Here is a 14,792-nt window from a genome sequence, read left to right on the forward strand (position 1 = left end):
GTCCAATCATTTTTTTTTTACCTAAAATTCTACTTGAGTTTTAAGAGGGCATACTCTCACTCACTTGTAAATTTAACAGATGAAGCAAACAGCTGGACATGAGTCTCATGTGCCATGCCAGGCACTGGTACCAAGTTTGGTGGCTGACAACATGACAATGTATAACACCAATTCACCAGATCAGAAAATATATTAGATATAGAGCTGCATTGTGCTTAAACATAATAAATCCTGTCACGACGAAATAACACGATTCAAGTGTCAATTCTCATCTTGTTCAAGATGTACAGTAATTATTCTAACTCCTTGGCAGAATGATACCATCGTAACACTGCCCGCGCAAAAATGGTTTTCAAAACAAGAATCACACCCACATGATGCAACAACAAAGTAATTGAATACGGGGGAGGGGGGAAGACCACCTCTATTTCGAGAGGGTAATGATCAGATCATGAAATAGAGTCTAAAGGTGAAAAATGAACAACCCTAAGTTATCTTCTAAAGCAATATCCATAAGAAACCAGAGAACGGAGAAAGAGGGGCTTCTAACTTCCCCCATCTACTTTGCATGAGGGTGAGATGCAATAAAATCAACTGCCATATTAATAGAGTTGATCTTGTCTGCTTCATTGTCTCCAATTTCAAAACGAAATTCTTCTTCAAGTGCCATCACAATTTCAACAGTATCCAAACTATCAAGCCCAAGATCATTCTGGAAGTGTGCATTAGGATTAACCTGAGGACATAATAAACACATGTAAGCAATAATGCAAAAGAAAAAAAAAACTCAGAAAACAAGTCTAGTCATTTATAGATCTTCCCTCACTTGCATACAAATGGACCTTAAGTACTGGAGTCTAGTTTAATGCAATACTGAAAGCAATTCAATCAATTGCAAGTCAAATGACAAGTTTAGGTAGAGGGAGGGGGTGATGATTATTCTGCTCCTCAAGATAGTAACAACGCAATTACTCAACTCAAAAGTCTGAACCTGGCTTGACTAGATTTAGGTATACGTCAATCGCCCAAGTCCAAAAATGATCTGCAGCTTCAGTGCAGTCTAGAAGAACTTTCGGTGTGTCAAAAATGTGCAAAACATTTACTTGTTTATTGAAAAAAGAAATGATTGAAGACTAGCTTGGAATCTTTGAGGTCAAAGCAGCCTGTATGTGCAGTTTCGATTTTCTAATGTAGATAACTGTATTTTTTTGGCGATAGTCAGCAAGATATTCAACAAATTATTGTGACATATAACTCTCATACATCAACTACTTTTCATTCTTGAACTTGTAAAAACAGACCTTTGATGCAAAAGATACACACTCTCACTGAGCATAACAAACACATTTTCCCTGAATGATCAAGTCCATCAAGACTGTTTATTACTATTGAATAAGGACAACACAAGAAAGGCAAATCAGAAAAAAGTCACATATTGCAAGCCAAACCGCGAACGAGAGGATACATCTTCGAAAAGCTCACCTCTTACGTCCTTAAAAAGTGCATGTTGTGATGATCTTTATCAGAAATTAAATTCAACCCAATACCTTCTATGTTAGAGAAGAAAATTAGAAATTATACTTCAACTTGCAAACCTAACTGCTCCATCCGGCCCAAAACATAATTCTTCATTTCTAATTTTGTTTGTCCCATTTCATCCTTCTCTTTTTATCGACAAAATCATATTCACCCAATGATCTTTCCTTTTCCTACTACGCTAATACACTACTAGTTAACCCCATACTTAATACTCAATGAAAGTGAAATAGACGCAATCGTTGTGGAACGAAATAGTAATATTTCTACAAACTCTACCTATATGCTTTCCTCACTTCAAGAAATAGAAAAGGCCAACAAATATCACACAAGTAGATAGCATACATCCATAATACACGTTCAGCTTTTCTGAGGTGTACCGCGTGAGACTGGTTGTAGCTGAAAGAATTTATCTAAATGAAACCAATATGTCATCCACAACACATGCTTTGTGAATAAAAGTGAGATAAGTTGAAAGACAGTCGTACGTATATATATAAACTCCTAATATGAGAAATAGGAAAGTACATGTTGCAGTTCCAAACTGCATTGAGCTTAAGGAAATAAGTTGCACGAAGAGCAACTGTCCTAAGCAATGAGTACGGCATCACAAATAATCAGAGCATTATACCCTTAATCCTCTACTCCTCTAGAGAACAGCTCCATAGTACTTGCCAATCAAATTTATTTAAAATCACAAGAAAGTGTACTTCCCATTTCCCAAACGGTAACGTGCATTGGGGGGTTGGGGGAGGGCGGAGGGGAGTAAAACTTATGTTATGAATGTTCGCAACCTGAGCATTAAGCAATATACTTCCTCCGTTAAAAATAGTTGCACCATTTCTATTTTGTGCACTATTCACATCTTTCACTTAGATTGTCTTTGGTGATTTATATTTTAGGAAAAAATAGTCATGCGGGTCTTATTAGATTTATCACAATGTAAATTTTTTAAAAATACTTTTTATAATTTTTACTTATTGATAATTACAGATATTAATGATTGAAATCATACATCGACATGCGTGAAAGTTAGATATGGTGCAACTATTTCTAAACGGAGGAAGTATGTTTCTGAACCTAAATACAGTCGGCATTATTCCACGATCATACTTCGCACAAATCATGAGATATAAACTAATGTATGAGGCCTCCATCCAACTTCACTTATAATCAACCGATCAAGTAAGCCAGGGAATCAGTCAGTATACCTAGGCAATTGCACAGCTTTACATAAACAAATCTTTCTATCAGTTCCATTCCAATCACAGAAAACAACCATCGAAATACATCGATTTTACCGTTCAACAGCAAATCCGCAATCAAAACTGACCCAAGACTGCTTATAATCAGGCCAATTCAAACCCATAATTCAGTGCCTATCAATTACAATCACCTTGTCAATCCTTAACATCAGCTCAATTAGGTACGATTTCTAGGTTTAAATCCTCTAAAATGAGTAAAATCAACAAACAAAATACAATTAACCAAAGAAAAACATACATCAGCTAAATCTTCTTCTAAACACCAACTAATTAAACCCTCAGAAATAAAAACCCCGAATGTTGACCTATATAAAGCTACTTCCGTCAATTTACAGAACTTATTAAAGGATTAAAACTACATTCATAAAAATTGATCGGCAAAATCAAAATCGGAAAATCAAATCGAAAGAGTAAAAAGGGTAAATAAAACCTTAGAAGGATCGACTTTCTGGAAGTTCTTAACGACGCAGATGACACGATCAGTGACCTCGGATTTGTCGAGGAAGGAAGCTCGAACCTCGTCGGAAAAATGGCGGCGAGATAAGAGAGAGTTGAAGGAAGATGAAATCGAAAATGGAGTGTAAGGGTTTTGAGAGAGAGACCTTGTTACAGGTACTCTCATGTACTTCAAAATTGCACTGCGAGCAGCCGCCATTGTTGAGGGATGAGAGAGAAAATGTATGGGAGGTGTACAGAAAAGGGGGTTGTGGTCTTGTGGATGTGGAGGGTTTTGTGGCTCTTGCCCTTTCTTTCTTCGTGTCTCTCCCTTCGTGTCTCTCTTAGTTCCCTTCTTAACATCAATGTTGTAGCAGTTTTTTCACCTTATATTACGAAATTAACCATATACCATCAATGTTTCATATATTAATCATAGTGAAAGTATTGGATCAAACCGTCTGACCCATGCTTACCGTCAGACAGGCTGAGCCCAAAACTCAAACTCAAACGAGCGGTTAGAGTAAGAAGCGTCAGAATTTGAAGGAATCAAATACGCACCACTTTCTCTTTTCTCTCCTTCTTCTCCCCACTCTGTGTCATTCGACACTTTACATTTTTCAATTTTACTACTTGTGCTCTTTGTCCAGCTCAAACTACTTGTTCTGAAGCTATTTATCTCAACGGCGTTCAACAAACTGTATGAATCATTTGTCTTTCCTCTGCCTTTCTTTTTATCTCTTCTGGCCTTTTTTTTTTTACATAGATAGTATTACATTATGATCAAATATACTTTGACGAGTTTCCAGAAAATTAATATTCTAGAAATTACTTTCTGGATAAGTTATTTAGACCTAAGTTACTTTCATTTAGACCTAACTTACTTTCATTTAGACCTAACTTACTTTCAATTAGACCTAAGTTACTTTCAGTTAGACCTAAGTTACTTTCATTTAGACCTAAGTTACTTTCAGTTAGACCTAAGTTACTTTCAGTTAGACCTAAGTTACTTTCATTTAGACCTAAGTTACTTTCATTTAGACCTAACTTACTTTCATTTAGACCTAAGTTACTTTCAGTTAGACCTAAGTTACTTTCATTTAGACCTAAGTTACTTTCATTTAGAGGTAACTTACTTTCATTTAGACTAACTGAAAAAAAAAAGAAGACTAACTGAAAACAAATTAAGACTAACTGGAAAAAAATGAAGACTAACTGAAAAAAACTAAGACCACCTGAAAGTCGTCCGACCAAAGATTATGGTCGGACGAGTCCGACACAATACGTTCTCTTAATCATATATCCCTAAGTCTTCAAAATTGTGCACCTTTTTGCTAGCGGACATTAATTCGCCGTTAGCTTTATTTAAAATTTTGCCGCTATTATCCTCTCACCTCTAACACTAACCCTATTGTCCAATTAACCTAACCCCAAACACTAATCCTAATTAAACTAACCCACCATCCCTACCCCTCCCCTCCACCCCCGCAAGTATTGTTGTTAAAATCATGATCTAGATCTTACGATTCTACAATCCGGAAGGATCTCACCAGCCTCGTTCCTACTTAGGATCTTAATTTTGTAGGATCCTTCGATCTTACGCAATCACAAAAAATACATGCTAGGATCTTAATACGATTCTACGATCTTACAACACTACGATCCGATCCTATCGTTAAAAAATCATAAAGTAATTTCACATATTACTTTTCTCCTATTGGATTTTGGTTGCATGTTGCTTCAATCTTATAGTATTGAAAAACTATCACCATATTTTGAAATAAGTCATTATTAATACGGTTATTTCACCAAATACCCCTGACAAAAAAATTATTCACCAAATACCCCCCACGTTTTTCAAAGTTCACCAAATACCCTTGACCTTTTAAAAGATTCACCATATACTCTTATTGTTAACGGACGTTAGTGCTTTGTTAGCGTTTATTTACAAGTTTGCCCTTTATTTGTGACGCCATTATGGTTTTGTTGTTGAGATAACCTGACATAAAACTTCTTCCAAAAAAAACCACGCTCTTTCAACTCCCCCTTCTTGCTATGTTGTTCATGCGTCTTGAAGCATCGAAGGATCCCTAAAAATATACTGCAACCTTAAAGACTTGTTAACAAAAAGCTGCAAAATTTGAAGACAAAGACGACTGCACAACATACTTGAAGTGGGTGTTTTTCAAAGGATCCAAAAAACGTGATTTTGAAATTTCAAAAAGAGGGTTGCAACATCAGACCATCTCTATTCCCTTTGAAGGTAAGTAACTTCAATTAGTGTTTCTTTGTCTTAACACCTTTAACTGAAAAGCAATTGTGTTTTATTAGGGTTAGTTCATTGTAGGGTTTATTTTGATTTTGCGACTAACTTGTTTTTTATCATGGGAAAAATTTGATATTTCTTGTTTTTGTGGAATGTGGTAGTTCAATTACTTAGGTTTCGTTGTGCTTGTTTAGGATGGCCTCAATTTGGTTGCTTGTCTATTATAATAGGCATGATTTTGATGTAAGGGTGGAGGACACAAACTTGTGCCATTTAATGGGATTATATGAAGATTTTTTTGAGGAATCTGTTAAACATAATGTATATCTCTCCAAAGCTTTTATGATATTGGTGCATACCCTAGGACTAATAGGAAGATGGAGATAAGTATTGACCCTAATTTAGGTAAGGATTGAAGTTTTAAAAGGCAAATGACACTGTAGAGATGTGGGTTGAGGAAACAGACAACCCAGGAAAAACGTTTAGGGCATATGTACATCTAATGGATCAGGCTAATAGAGAGAAAAAGCTGAAAACATTAAGAGGGTACAAGAGACGAAAGAGGGAGAAAGGAAACAAAAAGAGGAAGAAAGGAAACAAAAAGAGGAAGAAGATGAGAGGGAAGCTCAGGATACTAGAAGATACCTAGTTTGAGTTGAGGTACATGTGCTCTCAGTGGATGATTTTACCATTTGTGAGTACATGATGGTGTATCAATCACAAGAAGAGCGTTGCTATGGAGATTCCCAACCTAATCCCCATACTCGACAACAAACGCCACATGTGTCACCATTGAGGGACCCTTCACCACCTCCTATATCCACTGCCTCACTTATGAGGGACCAACTCCACAACATACATCCCCTCCCTCACAGTGAGGGAGCCTTCACCACCCCCTATATCCCCTGCCTCACTCGTGCAGGACCCTTTCATCACCTTCTACATCCACTGCCTCATCAAGACTACCCACACCACCCCTGAGCAACCAAGGGAACCCACACTAACTCTTGTGCAACCAACCCAAACTCCAACACAAACTTCCATTACAACGAAGCCTAAAAGACCCCCAAGAACAAGGTCAGTTGTGTTTAAAGTTCCTAAGAGCACAAAAAAAAATAGGGACATATGTGCCTAAAGAGAGGGACAATACTTCTAAGGGTAATAGTAGTAGTAGGTTAAGGGGTAAAGGCACTGCTTCTTCTAATGCTGATGAGGGAAGAGATGATGAGGAAGAGAGTGAATCAGATGAAAATTTTGAGGTTGAGGAAAGCGAGAGTGACACAAATGAAGATGCTATTTTCAGTTCTGAGTTTGTTGTTGAGGAAGAAATTGATTTCTATGCTGATGAACTTTATGAGCCTAGGTTTGAGGATTGTTTAGATGGTAGTTCAAAGACAAAAACGGGAAATATGGATTGAAATTCCATAAGGATCTATAAGATTGGAGCCTTAGTTGATTTTTACAAGCAAAAAGGAGTTTATGGATGTACTTAGAAAATTTAAACTCGAAAAATTTAAAGGTTCAGCTCGAGTTTAGTAAAAGTGGTACGAGCCGAGTAGTCCCAAGTTTGATTGCGATCCGTTAGACACCCGTAATCCCGGGTAAAAATTTGCGGTTATAAACGCCGAGTGTGATTTGTGAATGTCCCATGCTCCGTTGTTGATCGCTACTCGCTACTCACTACTCACTACTCACTACTCACTACTCACTACTCACTACTCAGTGCTGGAAAACTCACTACCTTTCTCATTTGCTCAGTGGAGAGAGAAAGTTCGTTTTGAGCGCGAAAATGCTGTCTCTATCTCTCCTCTTCTTGATACTCTTCATCCTTTCGATCCTCAAAACTGTCCTCAAATTCTCCATTGCTGATGGTAAATGTTCTTTTTCTGCAATTCATTTCTTAATTTTTCACTAGATTTTAATTTTATCGACTATTTCAATCTTCCAGCGGATTTTACTCTAGTCTCGAAAAAACTCAAACACGACGAAATTGAAGATAAGGTACTGTTAATTGATCACAAATGTTCAATGATTTGATTGCGGATTTGCAATTTTAAGTAATTTGATTGCGAATTTGCAGTTTTAAGTAGTTTGATTGTGTTTTCATCTTAGGTTGTCTGGATTACTGGAGCTAGCCGCGGAATAGGTATTGAATTATTATTTTATTTCATTCGTATACTAAGACTGTTGCTACTTGCTATTGTTTTCAATTTAGCAATTAATTGCAGCTTGACTTGTGTTTTTTTACTGATTTAACAAAGATTTGTATAGAATTCAATTGTGATTCTAGCCGCGGAATCGGTATCAAATTATCGTTTTATTTCCTTCGTATACTGAGACTGTTGCTACTTGCTATTGTTTTCAATTTAGTAATTAAATTGTAGCTGAAATTGGTGATTCACTAACAAAGATTTGTATAGGATCCAATTGTAAATCTAGCCGTGGAATTGGTATTGAATTACCATTTTATTTCCTTCGTATCGGTATACTGAGACTGTTGCTACTTGCTATTGTTGTCAATTTAGCAATTAATTGCAGCTGAAATTGGTGATTCAATGATTTAATAAAGATTAATATAGAATCCAATTGTAATTATAGCTGCGGAATCCATATTGAATTATCATTTTATTTCCTACGTATACTGAGACTGTTGCTATTTGCTATTTTTGTCAATTTAGCAATTAATTGCAGCTGAAACTGGTGATTCACTGATTTAAGAAAGATTTGTATAGAATCCAATTGTAATTCTAGCTACTGCCTTTTCAGTTTTCAAGTTACACTACATTATTTTGGAGCATGCTGAATTGAGAATGTGTGTTGATATTCCACTGGTTTCATCAATAGTTCCATTTGGATTGCAATTAATTGCGCACAAACTTTTAGATGAGATCATTTCATGCTAACTTAAATCACAAGTACGCCGTTGATGATCAGTATTAAACTTCCACTGCTCTGTACATTTGGCTGCCTTTTGATCTTTAACCAGGGCTGTTTAGGCGACTAGTGATGCATTTGGGAAATTTGTTATATTTGGGGTGTGACCTAGCCTTGAGCCAGTTTTTGAAGTATTTCGGGCTTTGTTAGCATAAACAAATGGCTTATCATTGGACCATCTCACCCTTCAGTTGATCTTGGTATGTGGAAGTATTTTATCTTTATATCTGGAAATATAAAGTTGAAGGCTATCATCTGGATTTGAAACTAAAACACATAATTTATGCAAAAGCTTTTATAAACTTTAGTTTATAAATCAACTTAGTAGGCTGCACAATAATTTCATTGTTTATTTTCGACCCCCCCAACCCAAAAGAATAAGGGGCGTTATGGATTCGAAGAGTTCACCTCGGATTTCCAACAAATTCGTGTCATTTCTCCATTAGTTGCTGCCGTTATCTTAATATATGTGCTCTCCCAACCCCCATGAGAAAGAGGAACACAGAAAAATGAAAAAAGGTTATGACACCCTTTTCAATCTGAATGTGAAGGGGAGGTTCTTGCTAAACAGTTTGCAAGCTTAGGGGCCAAGCTAATACTGTCTGCACGAAATGAAGCTGAATTGGAAAGGGTAAAAAACCAACTCAAAGGTATACTCCTAACCCTGATTTTGTGGTGACCATCTTCAGTGGATGTGAATTTATTCTCCTTGTTCTACCCTTATTTTCATCTTGTTTCAGGTAAACATGCCCCAAACGAGGTCAAGATTTTACCTCTTGACTTGTCATCTGGAGAAGATTCTCTCAGAGAGGCCGTAGAAAGAGCTGAAGCTTTCTTCCCTGGTTTCGGTGTTGATTATATGATCCACAATGCAGCCTATGAGCGTCCTGTATGTAAATTGCCAACTTTGATGCGTTAGAACTGTGGATTATGGAGTATATTGGGGGGGAGGGGTATTTGCTGACGAGTAGATTGAAAGTGTTGATGGGGGTGAATCTACTGAATTTCAGTATTGAAATAAGAGGAAAATAGTGCAGGCCTGAACGGTAGATTTGCTTTTAAAATGTTTTTATACCTGATTACCCCTGTGTGTATATTTATTATTTATTTCATGCCACTATGTGAAATAAAAGTATGTAGTTACTCCTTATTTTTCATTTGATGTATGACCATTTAATGGTTGAAATATTTGCAGAAATCTGCTGCTCTGGATGTTCCCGAAGAAAGTCTTAAGGTATTTGCTTGTCAATTATATGTGAACACATCACATCCAATAGTCTAGTGTTATTAGGACATCTTCATTTGGTAGAGCTGACCGTTATGTTTGTTTATAGGCTACCATCAATGTAAATGTTTTTGGGACAATATCTTTGACGAGGCTACTCGCCCCTTACATGCTTAAGAGGGGAAGGGGTCATTTTGTGGTGGTATGTCCCTCAACATTTTTCAGTTTATTGGTAGTGGTATGTTATTTCCAATCTCTCTTTGTTCGGATAGTGTACTGATCTGGTTATAATGAACATCTAGATGAGTAGTGCTGCAGGGAAGACACCTGCACCAGGTCAAGCCATTTATTGTGCTTCTAAATTTGCCTTGAATGGTTACTTCCATTGTTTGCGTTCTGAGGTACTCTACCCTTCCTCATCTGAAGATCTGTGATCACAATCAACACATTTTCAAACCCAACAAATTCATTCCTTTACCTGTCGTACGTGTTTTAATGGATTGGCTGATTATTGACTAATGCATCCTCTCTTAGTTTTTTTGAAGATTTTAAACTTGTATGGTTATGCGTACACAGCTCTTTCAGAAGGGAATCAAGGTCACTGTTGTTTGTCCTGGTCCAATAGAGACATCAACAAGTGCTGAAGCAGGTAGTTCAGGGCAAGCAAAGTCTTCTGAGGTCAGTACCATATGTATGTATTGTATTTTAAAGAACCTGGTTTTGATGCTTTTCGTCGCCAAGTATATTAGAAATATATGCAAATATATCTATGTTATGTACAAATTTGGAATGTAGATATCTAAAATATATTATAATTCGCAATATAGGATAGGTTTGGATTTAAGATATTGGGAGGAAGATTGGTGGAGTTTTAAATACTCGGGGTAAGAGTGAGAACTGGCTGTATTGGCTTGGGTATGTGCACGTCGACAAAAGATGCCACCATAAGAATACTGGAGATTTAGGATTATGAGGATATTAGCATAAGCACTGATTAAGCAGGGGGAGGCCAAAGATGACCTGAATGGAAGGAGTAAAATTTGATATAAGAAAATGGATTTGAAGGAGCATATAGCACAAGATATAAGTGAATGGAGGACGAGGTTGTTTGGGGACAACCACAGAATAAATTATTGGTTCATGCAGCTGCAATGAACTAATATAAGGGGGAGGTGTAATTTAGGAATTAGCTTTATATTGATAGTAGCTTGAAGAAGAAGATAGTTAAGGAGATACTATGTTAGGGTAAAAACTCTATATTAGAGAGGATGTTGAAAATAGATGAGAAATTGGGTGAGCTTAGAAGAGTTCAATTGGGAGAGAATCAAGCCTCTCGAAAGCTTGAATATCTTTACGTTTTGCTGTATTTTCGGATTATCAATCAAAATCGTCATCTTCCTTTAATTTACTGTCCAAATATCCAGTTCGTTACAGCAGCCTACCCCATCTTTTGGGATTAAGGCTTTGACATTTTTTATATTGTGCTGATAACTTGTTATGTACAACGTAGCGTAATTGTTGCTAGGATCTAACTGATTCACCATTAGAGGAGGGAGCTATTTTTTATACCGAATATGCTCGATATGTGGATCAACTTATGTGATCTCCTGAGTTTGAACGTCTAATGAATAATGAACTTCTATTCTTCTGTTATATGCCCGGAAAAAAAACCTTCTATACATGATGCTTCTGTTCTTACTTCTTACTGCTATGAACATTAAATATCACTTTTTTCCTCTCTCTGTTGTGGTGTATGAATCGACTGAAAAAAAGATTGACCTTATTCTTGATGGAACACATCCAATGTGCGTTTTGTACTTGACTTACGAGCTTGTATAGTACTCACCTCTATCTCTAAAGAAGCCTATGCACTTTACATGGTTTACTCTGGACATTATTGAATGCTTAATTTCTATCCTTGTTTTGTATTCCCAAAATAACATTTAGTTTCCCAAAGATGCATTTATCATCACAGGCAGAGATTTTTTAATGTAGCACTTTGATCCTCCTTCTCGAGTTGATGTTTTAAATGTTGATGCCTATCTTTGAATTTTCTGCTTCTGTATGACTCCAGAAGCGTGTCTCTGCCGAAAGGTGCTCTCAGCTGACAATAATTGCTGCTAGTCATGGTCTGAAGGAAGTTTGGATATCTCATCAGGTAACTCCTTTACAAGTAAAAACACACGGTTCTATAAACATATTCTATTTCCTTTGAGTTCGGTTGGTTGATTCTTTTAATTTTCTGCGCTCCCAAAAAGTGAATGATGCTAAGTCGTGCAACCGTGTCTTTCATTACAGATAATTGCTTTACGATTAAGTTTGTGACAATGAATTAGTTAATACCAGTGTCTCAGTCTCATGTTCAAACTTTGTTGCTGCAGAAAGGTTGCCTTTTAAGTTCGGTTTTTTCACCAGGTACCCCTGTGGTTTTTAAAAATTCATGGGGTACCCCTGGTTTTAAAAAAATGCACAAGGTACCCTTACTGTTTCAAACAAATGTACGAAATGCCCTTAATGACTAACGGTGTTAAGTTTCCGTTAGTCATATTTACCATTTTGCCATTGTTAACCCCCTAACCCTAAATCCTTAACCCTAACCCTAACACCCTACCACCCCCACCACCCCAGTCCCCTTCCCTCCTCACCCCAGCAGCCCCACCTCCTAGCCCCAACCCTAACGCCTCATCTAACACCTCACACCCACCGTAGCGGCTCTGCCTTCCCCTCACCCAGAACCCCTCTACCCTTCCCCCAACCCGCAACCGTTCAGCCCTCCCCCTCACCGCAAGTCGACCCAGGAACTCCTTCTTCTTCATTTCTTTTTCTCTCTCCTTCTTCATTGATTTTTTTTATTTCAAAAACTGATTTCGAAAATGGTTTCGAAATGGTTTTCGAAAATGGTTTCGAAATTGGTTTTCGAAAATGGTTTTCGCAAAAGGTTTTCGAAAATTTTTTTCGAAAATAGTTTCGAAAATGTTTTCGAAAATTATTTCGAAAAAGGTTTTCGAAATTTTTTTCGAAAAAGGTTTTCGAAAATATTTTCGAAAATGATTTTTGAAAATGATTTCGAAATTAATTTTCGAAAATGATTTCTGAAATCAATTTTAGAGGAGGTGGTGGTTGTCGGTCTACAGGGAGGAGGTGGTGGCTGCTGCTAGGGGAGGGGGGATGTTGCCGGCGGTAGGGGTGGGGGAGGGGAGATGTTGTCGGGGTTGGGATGGGGTGGGGGTGGGGGTGGGGGTATGCTGTCGAGGGTGGGGTGGGGGTGGGGGTGGAGGTGGGTTGGGTGGTGGGTTGGGTGGTTAGGGTTTCAAGTTATTGGGTTAGGATTTAGTTAGTTAATTAGGACTTAATTAGGGTTTAATTAGGGTTTAATTAGGATTTAATTAGGATTAGAGGAGTTAATTAACCCTAATGACTAACGGAAACTTGACACCGTTAGTCATTAAGGGTATTTGGTGCAATTAACTTAAATAATAAGGGTACCTTGTGCATTTTTTTAAAACCAGGGGTACCCCATGAATATTTAAAAACCACAGGGGTACCTGGTGAAAAAACCGTTTTAAGTTTTATCACTATGTTGTGTGTTGCCTTATCTCCGGGGCATTGGATGTTGGTTAAAAGATTATACAGAGGTCAACTTCAAGAGTATTAAAGAAGGCATAATAGTTACACTTGCAATTAATCGAGTGTAATACATATGTGGCTGCCGGCTTGGCAAGAAAACACGATTCTGTTTCAGTGGAGACCGATTCTGAAATACAGTTGCATTGTGATCTTAAATGTCTTTCATAATTATATTCTTTGGGCACACATGCACTCATGCAGCATCCTTTGCTCCCTGAAGTCTAACTAAAGTAACTAGTATAAAAAATGATCTTTTCGATGATGTAGCCTCCATGATTCTTCAGTTATCGCACTTCCTTGCAACTAAGTACTCAACCTTGCATTTTACTCTCTTTACTTTGTCAGCCCGTGCTTGGAGTGATGTATTTGGTGCAGTACATGCCAACAATTGGCTTTTGGCTCATGGATAAGGTACTGTTTCTCTCTCTTTATAGCACAAAGCCACAAATAGCATTGCTTTCTCACTTTAGCCAATAAAGTACTCCCACTGTGTGTTATCTATGTACTGGTTGCTCATCATCCATCTAAACTTGTTCGAGAAGATGGCTCAATTTGATATAACAAAATTGTATAGAACCCTCTTTCTCTTTATGGTTACCCCATTCAACCACTTAAAGCTGAAACGCATGAATCCCTGTTGTGTAGTGTCTCTCAACCTCGTAAGAATGAGTGAACATTCACCTCAGTTCAGAGTTTCACCCATGACTTATGTTTTTAGGCATTTCTTTATTCAACTAGTCATGCTTTTATTTTAATTTTTCATATTTGAATTTTCCTCCTCCCCACCCCCTTTTAATTACTGTGTACTGATTTGGGGACTGTCTCTGCAAGATTGGTGAAAAACGAGTTGAAACGGCTGCACAAAAGGGGAACACGTATTCATTAGGTTTGTTGTTTGGCAAGCCGAAGATGACATGATTTTTGTTTTTGATTGAATATGGATCCTTCATTGTTGTGGCTGGGAGAAAGAATGGAATCGTCCATGAAGATCACAAACTTGGCTCTGCCAAAGAGTAAAATCATCTATGAAGATCACGAATTTTTGATATGTTGAATATTTTTTTGCTCCACTAGTGTGGATTGTAGTTTGGAGTTCATTACAATTTACAACTGTAAACGTGTACTTCATCAGTATCTCTGTATTGTAGACATGTATTCCTGCAAGAAAACCTTAACATTTTGTCGTCAATAGAGGAATGCGTTTCTGTTAGGTTGTTCAACACTATGACACTAAAATGTGTGTGCTTGGATGATAGAATTGAATCTCATGCACAGCACCAATCTTCTTAAATGTGATTATGTGAAGACTTGAATTTACCCAGGGGAGGATCTTCCATTGGGGCAGCTGGCTCCTAGTTTATGGCCAAAAAAAATAATTAATTTGCTAATCCATAAAAAATACTACACTTCATAACATTGTTACATGAAACGCAAAACGTTCTGGAACGTGGTACCGAAACGGAAATGCGAACGCAGCCTCTAGAGACTAGAGTAAACCAGATGG

At 37.3% G+C, this 14,792-nt stretch overlaps 2 protein-coding genes across 2 annotated transcripts; one reads left to right on the forward strand and one right to left on the reverse strand.

Moving 5' to 3' along the window:
• Window positions 1-215: 215 nt before the first annotated feature.
• Window positions 216-3,575, reverse strand: LOC104890196 (acyl carrier protein 2, mitochondrial). The gene is made up of 2 exons (XM_010675589.3): window positions 3,232-3,575; window positions 216-736 (listed from the first exon to the last, which is right to left on the reverse strand). Exons 1-2 carry the CDS (start codon window positions 3,454-3,456, stop codon window positions 560-562), a joined length of 402 nt encoding a protein of 133 aa, XP_010673891.1. The 5' UTR covers window positions 3,457-3,575; the 3' UTR covers window positions 216-559.
• Window positions 3,576-7,177: 3,602 nt separating this feature from the next.
• On the forward strand, window positions 7,178-14,508 carry LOC104890195 (uncharacterized). Its single transcript, XM_010675588.4, has 12 exons — window positions 7,178-7,373; window positions 7,451-7,503; window positions 7,615-7,648; window positions 8,988-9,086; window positions 9,177-9,325; window positions 9,632-9,670; window positions 9,771-9,863; window positions 9,964-10,062; window positions 10,238-10,339; window positions 11,736-11,819; window positions 13,634-13,699; window positions 14,120-14,508. Exons 1-12 carry the CDS (start codon window positions 7,292-7,294, stop codon window positions 14,204-14,206), a joined length of 987 nt encoding a protein of 328 aa, XP_010673890.1. The 5' UTR covers window positions 7,178-7,291; the 3' UTR covers window positions 14,207-14,508.
• Window positions 14,509-14,792: the final 284 nt, after the last annotated feature.

The sequence above is a fragment of the Beta vulgaris genome, chromosome 4, assembly GCF_026745355.1.
Source record: "Beta vulgaris subsp. vulgaris cultivar EL10 chromosome 4, EL10.2, whole genome shotgun sequence".
NCBI lineage: Eukaryota > Viridiplantae > Streptophyta > Magnoliopsida > Caryophyllales > Amaranthaceae > Beta > Beta vulgaris.

Bases quoted from the DNA above. Each gene is read 5' to 3' on its own strand.
- LOC104890195 (XM_010675588.4), top strand. From the start codon at position 7,292: ATGCTGTCTCTATCTCTCCTCTTCTTGATACTCTTCATCCTTTCGATC. The intron at 7,374-7,450 runs GTAAATGTTCTT...TCAATCTTCCAG, and splicing joins CAAATTCTCCATTGCTGATG to CGGATTTTACTCTAGTCTCG. The intron at 9,087-9,176 runs GTATACTCCTAA...ATCTTGTTTCAG, and splicing joins GGTAAAAAACCAACTCAAAG to GTAAACATGCCCCAAACGAG.
- LOC104890196 (XM_010675589.3), bottom strand. From the start codon at position 3,456: ATGGCGGCTGCTCGCAGTGCAATTTTGAAGTACATGAGAGTACCTGTA. The intron at 737-3,231 runs GTTTTATTTACC...TTATGTCCTCAG, and splicing joins AGAAAGTCGATCCTTCTAAG to GTTAATCCTAATGCACACTT.